Source organism: Rhinolophus ferrumequinum, chromosome 20 (assembly GCF_004115265.2).
Source record: "Rhinolophus ferrumequinum isolate MPI-CBG mRhiFer1 chromosome 20, mRhiFer1_v1.p, whole genome shotgun sequence".
In the NCBI taxonomy this organism is placed as follows: domain Eukaryota; kingdom Metazoa; phylum Chordata; class Mammalia; order Chiroptera; family Rhinolophidae; genus Rhinolophus; species Rhinolophus ferrumequinum.
Genome location: NC_046303.1, coordinates 33927004 through 33940673, shown reverse-complemented (window position 1 = coordinate 33940673; position 13670 = coordinate 33927004). Strand labels below are relative to the sequence as shown.

The 13670-nt window shown below is 32.5% G+C and overlaps 1 protein-coding gene across 11 annotated transcripts in view; it reads right to left on the bottom strand.

Annotated features, from left to right (window-relative positions):
• The window catches only part of KRIT1 (KRIT1 ankyrin repeat containing), a 36673-nt gene that overhangs the window by 21530 nt on the left and 1473 nt on the right, over positions 1-13670 (bottom strand). For 5 of the 11 annotated variants that reach the window (XM_033088034.1, XM_033088033.1, XM_033088026.1 and 2 more), the window contains exons 2-8: positions 9892-10020; positions 8792-8951; positions 5706-5795; positions 4473-4602; positions 2833-3076; positions 2527-2642; positions 2177-2320 (exon numbers count right to left, since the gene is read on the bottom strand). In XM_033088034.1, the coding sequence (XP_032943925.1) occupies positions 2177-2320; positions 2527-2642; positions 2833-3076; positions 4473-4602; positions 5706-5795; positions 8792-8951; positions 9892-9993 (986 nt within the window). In that variant the 5' untranslated portion in view covers positions 9994-10020. Of the gene's footprint in view, positions 1-2176; positions 2321-2526; positions 2643-2832; positions 3077-4472; positions 4603-5705; positions 5796-8791; positions 8952-9891; positions 10021-11599; positions 11845-13670 lie in introns of all 11 variants that reach the window. The other 6 variants (XM_033088032.1, XM_033088029.1, XM_033088031.1 and 3 more) reach the window with 3 other exon arrangements.

The window sequence follows — 13670 nt, the reverse complement described above, 5'->3', positions numbered from 1 at the left end:
TTCTAATATGGTAAATAATACTAGATATAATTCATGTGAACAAAAAGCTTTTGGGGATCCTGTAATTTTTAAAAGTGAAAAGGGGTCCTGACACCAAAGTATGAGAACCACTGATCTAATAAAAAACCCTGATTTTAAAGATGAGAAAACAGACCAAAAGGGGTAAGATATCTTGTCTAACTTATAAAGATAGGCGCCAATTCCCAGTCTCTGGATTAGATAGCCCAGTATTCCCCTCCTTGATCCTTTACCAATTAGAATCAGAGTACATTTCCAAGATAAAGTAATTTAACTTCTTTACTAAATAATTAAATCAGTCTTCATTCAAATTCACATCAATCAAATGATCTATCTGATTAAAAGTATTGCAAGGTGACCCATACCTCCTGGTATATTAAACTTGGTATTATTTCCAGCTGACAGAAAATTAATTTTATCAAAGGATAAAACTCTTTTCCTTGGTGTATTGTAGTAATGAGATTTTCCAAATAAAAATATTACAGATTAATGAATTTTAGATTTAGACATCAAAATCTTTAAATTATTAAAATTAATTGAATAGTAACAGCCAACATTTATTGAGTGCTTATAATGTGCCAGGTACTCTCAAAGCATTTATTTGCATTTGTCCTTTAATCTAAAGAAAGACACTATTATTAAACCCATCTTGTAGGTAAAGAAACAGATCCTTAGAGACATTAAGTAACTTGCCAAAAGTTATACTTTTAGGAACTAAGAGTTGGGATTGAAACCTAGGGACAATCCAAAGCATATTAAATACTATACAATACTCTGTTTTTATGTAATAGGTAGTTGAAAATAGTACCATTCTTTTATTAGAGAATAAAATAACTCCTGCCACAAAAAAGTGGCAACAATATAGCTAAATATAAATTTGGGATTCCTACACTAAGTTTCACTGCCTGTCTTTCCCAATTCTACAGTGTACTTTCTTAGGGTTTGAACTATATTGTTCTACCTCTTTTTGTTTAGTTCCAGGTAAAGCATGTGGGTTGCTAGCAGTATTTACTAGTAATCTGAAGAAATAACTAAGTTTAGTTAAAGAAGATTTAGGGTAACTCTTTCCAAATCTGATATAAATATTCCCTGTAATGGGCAAACAAGAATACGTGTATAGAATAAAGGAGCATATTTTTAAACAAACAAAACAAAATTTAAGGAGCATATTTTTAAGGAAACAGCATATTTTAAGGGAGAAAAGATGTATATTTAAAGCAAGTGTATTTATTTAGCTTCTTGATCACAAATATTGGAATGAGTGAAATAAAAAAAATTGAGCTGTAAAGAACTCTAGCAATGATCTAACTAATGCATTTTACATACAGATTAGAAAAACAAAACTTAGATGCAAAGAGGTGAAGTATCTTGCTCAATATCACACAGCTAAGAAGTTGTGGACATTTAACAAGCAGTAAATAATGTAGGCACTGCTTAAATGAGCCAAAGAAGTTCACTTTAAACAATAAGTCAAAAGCAACTTTTCCATAAGAAATAATGGTAAATAACTTGATTATATCCTTTCTAAAGGATGGGGAATAGCAGACAGTTGACTACTGCTATGAACATACATTTAAGAACTTACCCCAGCTGAGGGGAAGAGTTATTATCATGTGAGAGGAGTGGGAGAGCAAGAACTACATTGGGCAACTAGTGGAAAGAGCTAACCTCAATCCTGTGAGCTAATCCCTCTCGTCCAAAAAAAAAAGAGGAAGGCTCTGATTCTAATGAAGGCTTTGGGGATTTCTTATAACACAGCTTTGAACTTTCCAAACATTATGCAAGGTCAAATCAGAAGTATTTAACACATGTAAATTTTATAGTAAGGATAAACAAACATAACAACTCTAATACAAACAATAGAAATTGCAAGGATAAATACGGGACCCTGTGCTGTGCAATGACACTAGTCATTTGCTATCCTTGTGTGTGACTTGGTAATGCCTGAGAACACTGACAGTACTTTAACCATGGGGCAGACCTTACAACTGTGAATGGTAGCACATATACACTAATCAAAGATCTTAAATAGAAAGCTCATAAGCAAACACGACAGAAAAAACATGGCTGGAATGAGAATAGTTTTGAAAAGAAGCACTAACATTTATAACTAAGAATTAATTCTTTCTAAAAGGAAAATAATGAGTAATCTATTTACCAGCATGCATAATGAATGGGTGCCCAGTGGTCACTATCTAATTGGTTGACTGAAAATCTTTCATTGAGAAGACGGCTTAATAATTCGGAATCTCCTTCGCAGGCACTTCGATGGAGAGGAAAATCATCTACCCACTGTCGTTCCCTATTCATAACAACAAATTGAAATTTAAATTGTTTTAAAAACAAATGTGACATATCTATGAAAGCTACACATCACTGAGCAGCTACAAAGTAAATCATGTATGCAATGATTATATTATATACTAATTGTATATATTATTTTAAACAATATTTTAACATTAGAATGTAAGTTTTAAAAAGCAATGTGGAGTAAAACCAAAACAGTACTTGTCTTCTGTGACACTGCTCATGCTTCTCTGCCATTTTTCCTGTTTGGGAATTTGGATTTTTGAGTAGTCTGGAGCTCCCAGACCAAAGTATGGATTTATCACCACTTTATCAACCTAGAAGGGGAAAACAAAACAAAAAATCCCTTAAGAACGTTAGATACTTGACTTTAACATATGTAAATAGAGCTAAGTATGGATGTCATCTTAGTGTTTAATAATAGATGCATTTATCTCAGGGAAAATGCATTTACATTTGAGATGAAATGTTTTTTGAAATCAGAGCCAAAATTCATTCAATTCTTACCCGGTTTGTGTATTGAAGATCTGATCCAAACAAAGGGTTGTAAATACAGGTATCTGCTTTCTCTAGGGCTAACATTTTACTCTTTATTTCTAGTGCACTGTAGCCCATATGCAGTGAGTTCTCTGTCTGACCTGATTCAGTAGCATACGCAGGGTTTATGACATTAGTTTTAATCCGCTCAAGAGGAGAAGGTCGAAATAAAGCTGGAATAAAGTGAGATTGTGCATGACGTTCATCTAACCACCTGGCAAAATAGAGAGAAGAGATAGTAGAAGTGTTTGTTCAAAAGTGAAGATTTAAAAAGTACACAACTATCCAACTCTGATATGTGATACTTCCTAATATTCAGATTTTTAAAATTTTAATCAGTGTTGGTTAAGTATTTCATTTACTATTAATAAAAGTTTTGTTAATAGACACAGCAAACTACTTTAAAAATGCTTATACCATTATAATAAAAACTGCTTTCAAAAAATACAAAGCACTTTTAAAATTTAAACCACTGCGATGTAGGACTGTAGCCCTGTTGTTACACAGAAACAAAGGCATGATAGGTTAAATGACTTGTTCATTGATAAGAGTAATTCAGTATTAAATTTAGTTTTATAACAAAGGAATCTTATTAAGCCAAGGCAGTATTTGTCATTTTTGAAGATAAAATTAACATTTTGCAAGCAAACAAGAACAATCCTGTCTTTGGAGTTTTTCATTTTTACATTATACTTTCAGTTTTATATTAAACTTACCATTTCTTGCAAATCAAAATCACGATGAGATATTACCTCACACCTATTAGAGTGGCTATCATCAATAAAACAAGAAATAAGTGTTGGAGAGATACAGAGAAAAGGGAACCCTTGTACACTGTTGGTGGGAATGTAAACTGGTGCAGCCACTGTGGAAAACAGTATGGAGGTTCCTTTTAAAAGTTAAGAATAGAATTATCATATGATTCAGCAATACCTCTTTTGGGTATTACCCAAATAATATGAAAACACTAATTTGTAAAGATATATGTACCTCCTATGTTCATTGCAGCATTATTTACAATAGCCAAGACATAGAAACAACCTAAATGTCCATGATTGGATAAAAAAGATATGAGATACACACATACATACACACTGGAATGAAACATTCCAAACAATGAAACATTGCCATTTGCCACAACATGATGGATCTTGAGAGAATTATATTAAGTGAAGTAAGTCAGACAGAAAAAGACAAAAAACGTACGATTTCACTCATGTGGAATATAAAACAAAAAGTAACAAACGAACTAACAAAACAAACAAAAACAAACTCATAGATACAGACAACAGAACAGTAGTTACCAGAAGAGAAGGGTGTGGAGGTAGGACAAATTGGTTAAAAGGAGTCAAATATATGATATGGGAGGGAAACTAGACTTTGAGTTGTGAGCGCGCAATAGAGTATACAGATACCAAATTCTAATGCTGCACACCTGAAATTTATGTTATTAACGAATGTTACCTCAATAAATTTAATTTTAAAAAATTTACCATTTATTAATACATATATTATTAATTTCATATTTTCTTCCCAAAGTGTTATCTATCAGAGCTAATTTCTACAATCAACATTTAATTTTTAAAAAATATTTTAATGGCAGTTCTTACTTATCCAAGGCTATTAACATCCTTGCTGTAAGTGTAGCAAAGTGAGTGCTGGATTCACTACAGACTCGCATTATATCTTGTAAGCAGTAAAAAATTGGGCATCCTGGAGTATATGTATATTTAGTATTATCTGAAAAAGAAAAATGAATTATGCCATCATATCAGAGGTTTATAACTCCCATGTTTTTTATTTAAAAATATACAGTATGTTAAAAAGATGGTTAAGTAAAACAAATTGTTTTAGATTTGGAATTAGAAGACCTAGATTCAAGTGATGGCGAGCTCTGTGACCTTATCCATTTGGGTAATACAGCATTTAGAATCCTGGAGAACTGAAGAAATTACTTCCTCTTTTTCAACAATGTTATAAAGCTGATTAATAAGATTTCCAACACCATTTAAAATACTGAACTTTTTCACCTAAGTATGGCTGGGAAAAAAAGTGTATCTGGAATGCAAGAGCTGGCCAATAAAATACATGTAAGTACCAAGTAGCAGCAGGCTGAGGGGATGGCCGCAGTGGGTCATTAATATAGAATCATTATTATTGCTACCTTACATGATGCAAGTACTCTCTAGGTTCCAAAGTGACGTTCACATCTAATACCTCATTGGAGCAGATACCCCTATTACAAATAAACAGCTGAGGCTTAAAGAGGTGATTTGCACAAGGTTACAAATTAGTGGGCTGCAAGGTCTGCTCTGATACTCAGTATTTTTTTCTATTATTTATTCTACGATGTAAAAGAATCAAATTAAATTTTCACGTTAGATATAAATGTTCTTTAAATATTGCCACCACTGTTGGGCCAGTAGTTTAGAAATATTATTGATGCTTTCTTGTCCCAAATACAAGACAGGTCCTGATCATCTCTTAATTTTCCAAAATACTTAGGTGTCTATTTCTAGTCAATCTATAGCATATCCTTTGAAAAATCCGTTATTATAACCTGAAAATTTTTAGTTTCAATTATGGCTTCCCTCCTCACTTCTTTATTCTACTTTTAGAAATAGAAACAAAAACGTTGTTCAGTTCCGAAGCCTGAATATTACTTTGAAATGAAAAATTAAAGTCTTTAAGTAACAAATTTCTCCATCTTCCATTAATTTACAAACATGCAGCTTACAATAGTATTATAATAGTAACTACGAACATGAATTCCTAAATTCAACAGACTTTAGCTTAGCACCCTAGGCACAAAAAAGATGCGTAAGATGGAACTTAGACTTTACCTTTGACAACTGATGGAACAATAAATAATGCCGCTTCTCTGCTCATCTCCCCATCCAGAGGAAATTTCTTCAGCAGTACCACTCGTTTTCCTAATCATTTTTTTAAAAAGTCAATAAAGATAAAAATAATGGGCTTTTAAATTTTATAAATTACCTTGAGAACTAGAAAAAAATTTTAAATGCAGCATTAAAAGGAATGAAAATATAAAAACAGTCTATTTTATTATAAGCCCTAATAAAAACTGGTAATTCTGATAATACACATTCTGTGGACAATCAACCAGTAGATTCATGGTCCTGGTCTTGACTCACTGGAAGAGAAACTTCCTATGCATAGCAAGGAAAACGTCCTGCTAAAGATTGACAGAGTGGCTGAGGTCAAAAGGCATATACTTCCTCACTCAGCAGGGATGTAGATGGGAAGAATTTTACTACAGTCTAAGCTGGCGAAGGAGGGTGGTATATGCACATTGCAAAGTCTTAAAGGTTAGCACCTCTTAATTTAACCTTCAAACTCCGCATTCTTCATTAAAATCTGATTTGGGATACAAACTATTGTTCTGAATTGTAACCACTATTCTTAGTCTGTTTTTCCTGATTTTGGCAGCAAGGGAGCCATAAATAATAACCTACATATCTTACACTCTAAAACCTCTCATCTTCTAGATACCTTGGCCATGATTTTCAATCAACCTTTCCAATCTCTTCACCCCAAGAAATAGAAACTTGTTCCTGATCCACATAGGAATACCTGGTTGGATGCCTTCTGTGTACAGGGAGATAATATAAGAGTTTAAGCAGCTTCATTTTATTCACAAAAATACTGGAGTCAATATTTTTTATTATTATGGCCCATTATCATTTTAGGCCTTAAATAATTATTTTACAAAATGGACACTTACACAAAATATAAATGTTAGATACAGAATAACATTCTAATAAATTTCAGAGGCAATATTTCTTCTCTCTGGCTTGAGGTCTTGTCCCACTTAATCTTTCCTGCCTTGCTGCTTCCCCAGTTCTGATCAATTGTTTAAATGCCTACTTTGCAAATTATAGATGTAACCATGAGATCTGTTGTGGGGGAAAAAAATAAAAGCACTGACTACAAGTGGGACATGAATGTTCTAGTCTTAACTAATGGGAATATTATTTTAACAGATGACAATCTATGTCTATTTTATAGATGTGAAAATGACCACATACCAACTCACAGAACTAATTTAAGAATTTCATGAGTAAGTGTGGCAGTGCTTTGTAAATTATAAACAGCACTGCATAAAAAGGCAAGGCATAACTACTGCTATTATAAAGTCACTTGTGATTTTTCATGTGATGCTTATATAAGGAACCATTACTCTGTAAAAATAATTCATATATTTAGAAAAACTCAATTGACTAAGTCAGGAAATGGTATGGCTCGTTAATATAATTATCTATTTAGTTAAGTAAAACTTCTCTAATTTCTCTTAAAAGCTACCTGAAAAAAATATTAGTACATTTTACTAAATATAAAAGGCACAATTGTGCTAGACATGTTTCAGGGTGCCTGTCCACTCATAACTTCTTCTAAGAGAAACCACCCAGCCCTCTGGATAGAAACTACTCAGGGGACATTTTTGTCAACACTGACACCACTTCTATCTCTCCTTCTGGGTTAACAGACTGAATGATAGAGTTTGGCTAATTGACAGCAAATTATGACTTGTCTATCTCAGCTCAAATAATGATTTGGGTTAATCAGACTTCTGTCTCAGGAATTTGACCTCAGGATAGGTCCTGATAACTATAACAACTTAGCAATAGTAAAGCAAGTCTGGAAGAAAATATCAGAGGTCCAAGACAGAGGTAGAAAAAAGACTGACAAATCTGTGCCATCCAAAGAGAGCCTTTCACATGCTTTCATTACCCACAAGGATAGTCCCTTTTTTAGCTAAGATCAATCTCTAGATCATTTTATTAAAAGTCAATCTGATATTTAAAGAAAGGAGATGCTCTCTGTGGGACTCAGATCTGTAAATTTATGCAGGCACTTATTATAATCTTAGTTACAATGCTTAGAGTTACAATGCTTAGAACCCTGACCCACAAAACCTGTCAGGCCCTACTGGGGAGGTAAAATATGGTGAACGGTACCTCCAGAAGTTAGGAAAAACAGTTTTATAATTAGCTATCTCTAGAGAACAAATACCCAAAATAACTAATGAATCAAACCACAGGATTCAGCCTTATCCCTGCAACAGAAACGGTCTCTGTACTGAAACAGATGAATTAGACAACTAATCTCTATAAAGGTAAACAAACAGAAAAAACACTGAACAAGCTTAAAAAAAACACAAAGTAGGCACAAGAGGTATGCTTTACCTCACTAACAACGGTTTCAACTGCTGTTTGAGGGAAATTAGCTTTACCTTTTTAATTGTAATGACTGAATCTTGGATGTAGTTTATAATTTCTGTAACTTTTAACTGCTATTGTGAGGTTATGGCCTGAGAAAAATGATCATTAACTTTTGATCAGTTTCATAGACTATACATTATCTAACATTTTAAACCAGGCCTCAACCTTTCAAGGTTAATACTTCTATAATTCAGTTTGGCTCTTTGAAAAGGGTTTCTTCTTGTGACCAAATGGGAAGAAAACCTCTGATAACTGGTAATTTACAGAACTCTCTAATCCCTGAATCTTAACTTTTATTTAGTTATAGAGAGAGGTTTATAGTTTCCTCTGTTCTGGAGTAGAGAAATAAAAATAGCAGTTCAAATATACTTACCTAGGAAACTATACTTCTAGCAAAAGTAGTTTGTACTTTTAGTTTTCAAGCCACCCCCTTGGTTTTTCTCTATCTAACAAATCATTAACACTGTGACTTATTTAAATACTTTTCAACTTAAATAAAATTAGTCAGGTTACTTTTGGAAGGAGCTTGGCTGTACCTCAGAAAAATTAGTCTTTTTCAAATTTTTTAAATGAAAAGGAACATAAAAAGAAACTGATTTTAATATATTTTTAAAACTATTACTCTGTAAAAATAATTCATTTAAAGTGACCTGTATTTTTTAAAAAAGGAAAAAAAAGTTTCCTACCTCTGATACCCTGATTTGCAGGAGAAATTGGTTTCGTGGTTTCTACTACATAATCCAATATGCCTTGTGTTATTTCACTGTTGTCTTGAAGTTTAGTTTCCAACAAAACTTTCTTTCTCTTTTTTTTCTGTCCTTCAATGGGAACTTCATGCAACAAAATCTTAGATGAGAAAAATAATATTAAGAGAAAGTTTAAATTAAATTAATGTGCCCTAGACTATAATAAGCTAGCAGTCTTTCTTAACCCTAGCTGCACATTAGGATAACCTGGGGAGTTTTAAAACAGTATCAATGCCCAGCTTCACGTCAGACCGATTAAATCAGAATGTCTAGGGAGTGGGGTCTTGGTACTGGAAGTTTTCAAGTTTCCCAGGTGATTCAGCACTGTAGCCAGGACTGAGAACCAGTATGCCAAAGCACTGCTGAGGCAGCAGCCTACCAAGAACCCCTGCATTGTTCTATAATAGGTTTCAGATAACTAACCTTAAAAAAGCAATTTAAGCAAAATGCTACAGAAATTAACTGGAGTTGGGTTAGATTAGAAGTATTTTACGATGTTTGGAATCTGTTGCATGGAAAAGATAACAATCTGGGGTTTTTTTGGCCTCAATCACTTTTACTAATATATGTAATATAGTTGAAGTCTACGGAGAAGTAATGTAATTGTCTAAAACTTAATTAAAGGTAAAAAGATATTTTTTAGTGAACTGTTAAAAATAGTTCTTTGGGAAAATAAGCAAGAACGTTTAGGTTGTAATTTTGAATAAGCTGACTTGCAATGTTCTTTTAATTTTTAAGAGCCATTCCATAAATTGTACGAAAAACTAAATCACAAATTGTAAGGAAAAGTGAAACAAGTACCTTTATGTATCTAACAACATATGCATCGATGAATAGAGAAATGATCAAAGGGCATGCAGCAGAAAAAAACAATGATGGGCAGAGGTGGTCAATTCAATCTAGGTTATCAATTCTAGCTTGTCAAGACCTTGGTTGTCAATAAGAATTTACAGGACATAGTAAGACTATATGTAAATGAAAATTGTAATGGACAATGACATTCAGTGGTAGCAAATAAAATGTTAGTAAATTGTTCTCACTTCATATGACTTAGCTTTGTATTCCCGAGAATTTAGACTGGCAGTGTTCTTTGGTCGAATAACAGCAACGTATGCATCTTCTATGTTTTCTGGATTTCCCATTGCTTTATAAAACAAACAAACAAATCCCTTGAAAGATTAAAGGACACATAATCACTTTTTAAAACAACTACATAAATAAAATGTTGATTTTTCTATCTTAGACTATAATACACTACCTAAAAGGCAACCGAGAGATGACTGGTTATATCTTAGCATTGAAATATTCAAAACCTTAGCTTATCATTTAAGACTTCCCTGTAATCCTTTTTTCCTTTTCTGTTAAAGGTAAAAAAAAAAAATTAATGGGAATACATACTTTCAGAAGTCTTAACAACATAAAAATCTGTCTTTTGTACCTAAAAAAGTGATGCGATTATAAAAAATGTCTTCTAGTAAATATTGACTTGAAATAGTGATTCAGAATAATATACACTTATTTTCAATAAATTACACCATGCATGTTATATTGTCAATAATTTGGAAGCTGGAACTAGGTAGCAGCCATTGACATTCTCTTCAGAATCTTTAGAGAGGGAACTTTGATATTTGACGTTTGGATGAACTAAAGTATAGTTTATAATTTTCTTTGGACATACCTATCACTGTCAAAAACATATGGTCAGCTTATAAAAACTTCCTGAGGAAGACGTACGAATATTCTCCACTTTCATTATCAATTCCCTAGAGAATATAATTTTTTCTTCCAAATATGTATTATATATACTCATATCTTCAGTACAAAGAGATGCATATTAGTCTAGCCACAAAAACTATTAATAGCACTTAGTGAGATAGATTTGTGCTTGAAATTCAATTACTTGTTGGAACATGCCTAATGGAGATTTAAAATTAGTCTGGGGGAAAAAGGGTGCAGATATATGTGTGTGTGTGTATATATATAGATATATGTATATATGTGTGTGTGTATGTATATACATCTATCTATATACACATATATATGCATATATATATATATATATACACACACATAATTGTCTGACCTCGTATTTTGTGTTTTTTAAAAAAGCTTCCCCTCATTTACATGCCAACAAATTTCTAAAAGAACATAAAACAAGGAGTTTCCTGGCCAAGTTGAGATGAACATTCTTCAATTTTTTTAAAGCCCATTAGGCATTAAAATGATCTGTTCATATTTAATGAGTTCCTTATTGCTCCAACTCTCATAGAGAGGAAAAAAAGAGATCATTTTCAAGAAAGGTTTTTGAATGGCGTTTGAGAGGAAATAGAGGAATTTTTTCAGTTTTTCAACTGCAATTAATAAAGTCATTTTGGAAACTTTAATTCACTTCCCTATATAATAAAAAAAGCCTTATAATTGGAAAATTTCCTTAAAAAGACATTCTTTTAAAATCCAATAGCTTTTGACATTTTAAGTAAATATTATCCTAAGATTAAAACAACCTTTAAAATTATTAAACAAAAATTTTTTTAATTATTTAAATAATTTAAAATTTTATTTTATTTTAAATTATAAAAATTTTCACTGATTTAGATCCAGTGAAACTAAATATATTCCAACAGAGAAACTACAGTAAAACATTCGGATTAAGACATTCATTTTTAGGACATATCATTCATTTTCACTCTATACTTCATGGAATTTATTTCAATTTAGTTTTTCCATAAGATCATTCTTATAACGCACCTTATGCAAGAGAGCTTCCGATAGATACTATGTGACAAAGATGTGGTCTTTTCTTCTCAGAATTTCTACTTAGCAATTACTTTTCATCTCAGATTAATAATGACTTCAAGTTAATAAAACCTGACAAATTATGAAATGTATGGATGCCTGTTTGAGGACTGCAAGCCCCCAAAAGAAAGACGTATTGTGAACACACTGTATAATATATATGGCACAATCACAGAAACCTTTTTTCTATTAAGCACCTAAAAGAGAAATCAAGTAACTGTTAGTTTTCCAAACATAACTTAAAGCAAATCAATTCCTGTGCTGGTCAACTCATTTAAACAAAAACATTTACTAGCAAAATGCGTTATCAGTGCTCATCACTTGTCTAGAATAGTACTGCACAGTACATTCAACTTTTACAAGATAAACAGATGTGATGTAATAAAAAAAGATATAACCATGAGGGTTATTTTGTTTTTACATCATTTAATGTTAACATGCCCCCAAAAGATTCTAAAAAATTGATTTTGAAGTACTCATACTTCAATATTTGAAATACACATACTTCCAGTGACATGAAAGAAGGAAACAAAGGCTTAAGTTAGAAAAAGAATAAAAGCTACTAATAGATGAAGGCAAAACTACTAAGGCAGAAACACATGCAAAGAGACTGGAACAGTAACTTTAGCTGAAAGCGATAAAGGTATAACTAGAGTGTGCAATATGTTTGGACAGAGTTGTAAATAAGGGTTCAAGTTACTAAGGTAATATGTGGTATTTTTATTCTGGAAAATGCATAGGCATAAATGATGATATGCTGCCTAAGAAATGAGGCCTGACAAATATATGGAAGCGGTTCTCAACTGGGGGAGCCACCCATCAACATCCACTCATCAATGTCCACTATCGGGAAAGGACATACACGCCTCTTTGCTCAAAGGGCTGCCACCCAAAACACAGACCACATGGGATCATTGGAAAATACGTAGGGGCATTTCTGGTTGTCACTATGACTGGGGGAGAGGAGGTACACACACGCCATTTGGCCTCCACGGGGCAGGTTTGTTAACATCTCTTTACCCTGCTAGACAGTCCTGTTTAACAAAATGCTATCATGTCTTTAATAAGAAACATCTGCCTTATGGAGTACAGTGGTTTTCCACATAATGCAAAACCACTGATAAAATGTTTTTTTCTCTCCACCAGCCAAAATGATTTTATTGTCGTTAAATTTTTATTGCTTTAATTTTCTAAATATAAAATTTAATATGCTTTTAAAATAATATGAATAACTAACACCTATAGTGCCTATTGTGTGCTCGACTCTATGCTGTTTTACATTTATTAACTCATTTTATTCCCCCTGCAAACCTGATCATGTAGGTATTATTGTTATCTTCATTTTATAGAAGGAAAAAAACTGAGGGAGAGTAGCTGTTTCGCTCCTCTTCTCTGTTCTCCTGGAACAAAACCACTTTAAAGCATTATAATATTAAAGAGAAGAGATGGCAACTAAATATCAGTAAGAATTCCCCTACAGGGATTTTTGACCATAAAAACTCACTCTTTTGCTACTTAAATTGGTTTATGGTAATAAAAAGAGAGGAAGTAATAATAAAGCAGAATAGAAGAAAAGCTATTAATGCTTCTTTAAACTCAGCTTGCCTTCTCCTTGTCCCTTCAACCAATTCTACCAGTCACTTATCAATATCAACAAGCCTCACCGATAATTTTAAAACTTTGTTAAGTGACACTCTATTCAAGATATTTAATAATCTTCAAATACTTTTTGAAGGCAATTACACTAAATTTGGCTAACAGAGAAAGAATGTAGTAATAGTTGGAATTGGGAACCAAACGAATTCCGACAGTGAACACCAAGTCCATTTAATGAGGTTATTTGGGGGAGCATGATTTCATCCGTAGTATATCTAAATATGCTATATATCAGTTGTTAACCGTAGTTCTGTAACCCAATTCTAAGGGGGAACCAACTAATACATTAACATCAGGTTAAAGGGAAAAGATCGCGGAATGAATTATTTGTTTTTATATTATTATGAAAACATTTTTGACAAGATAA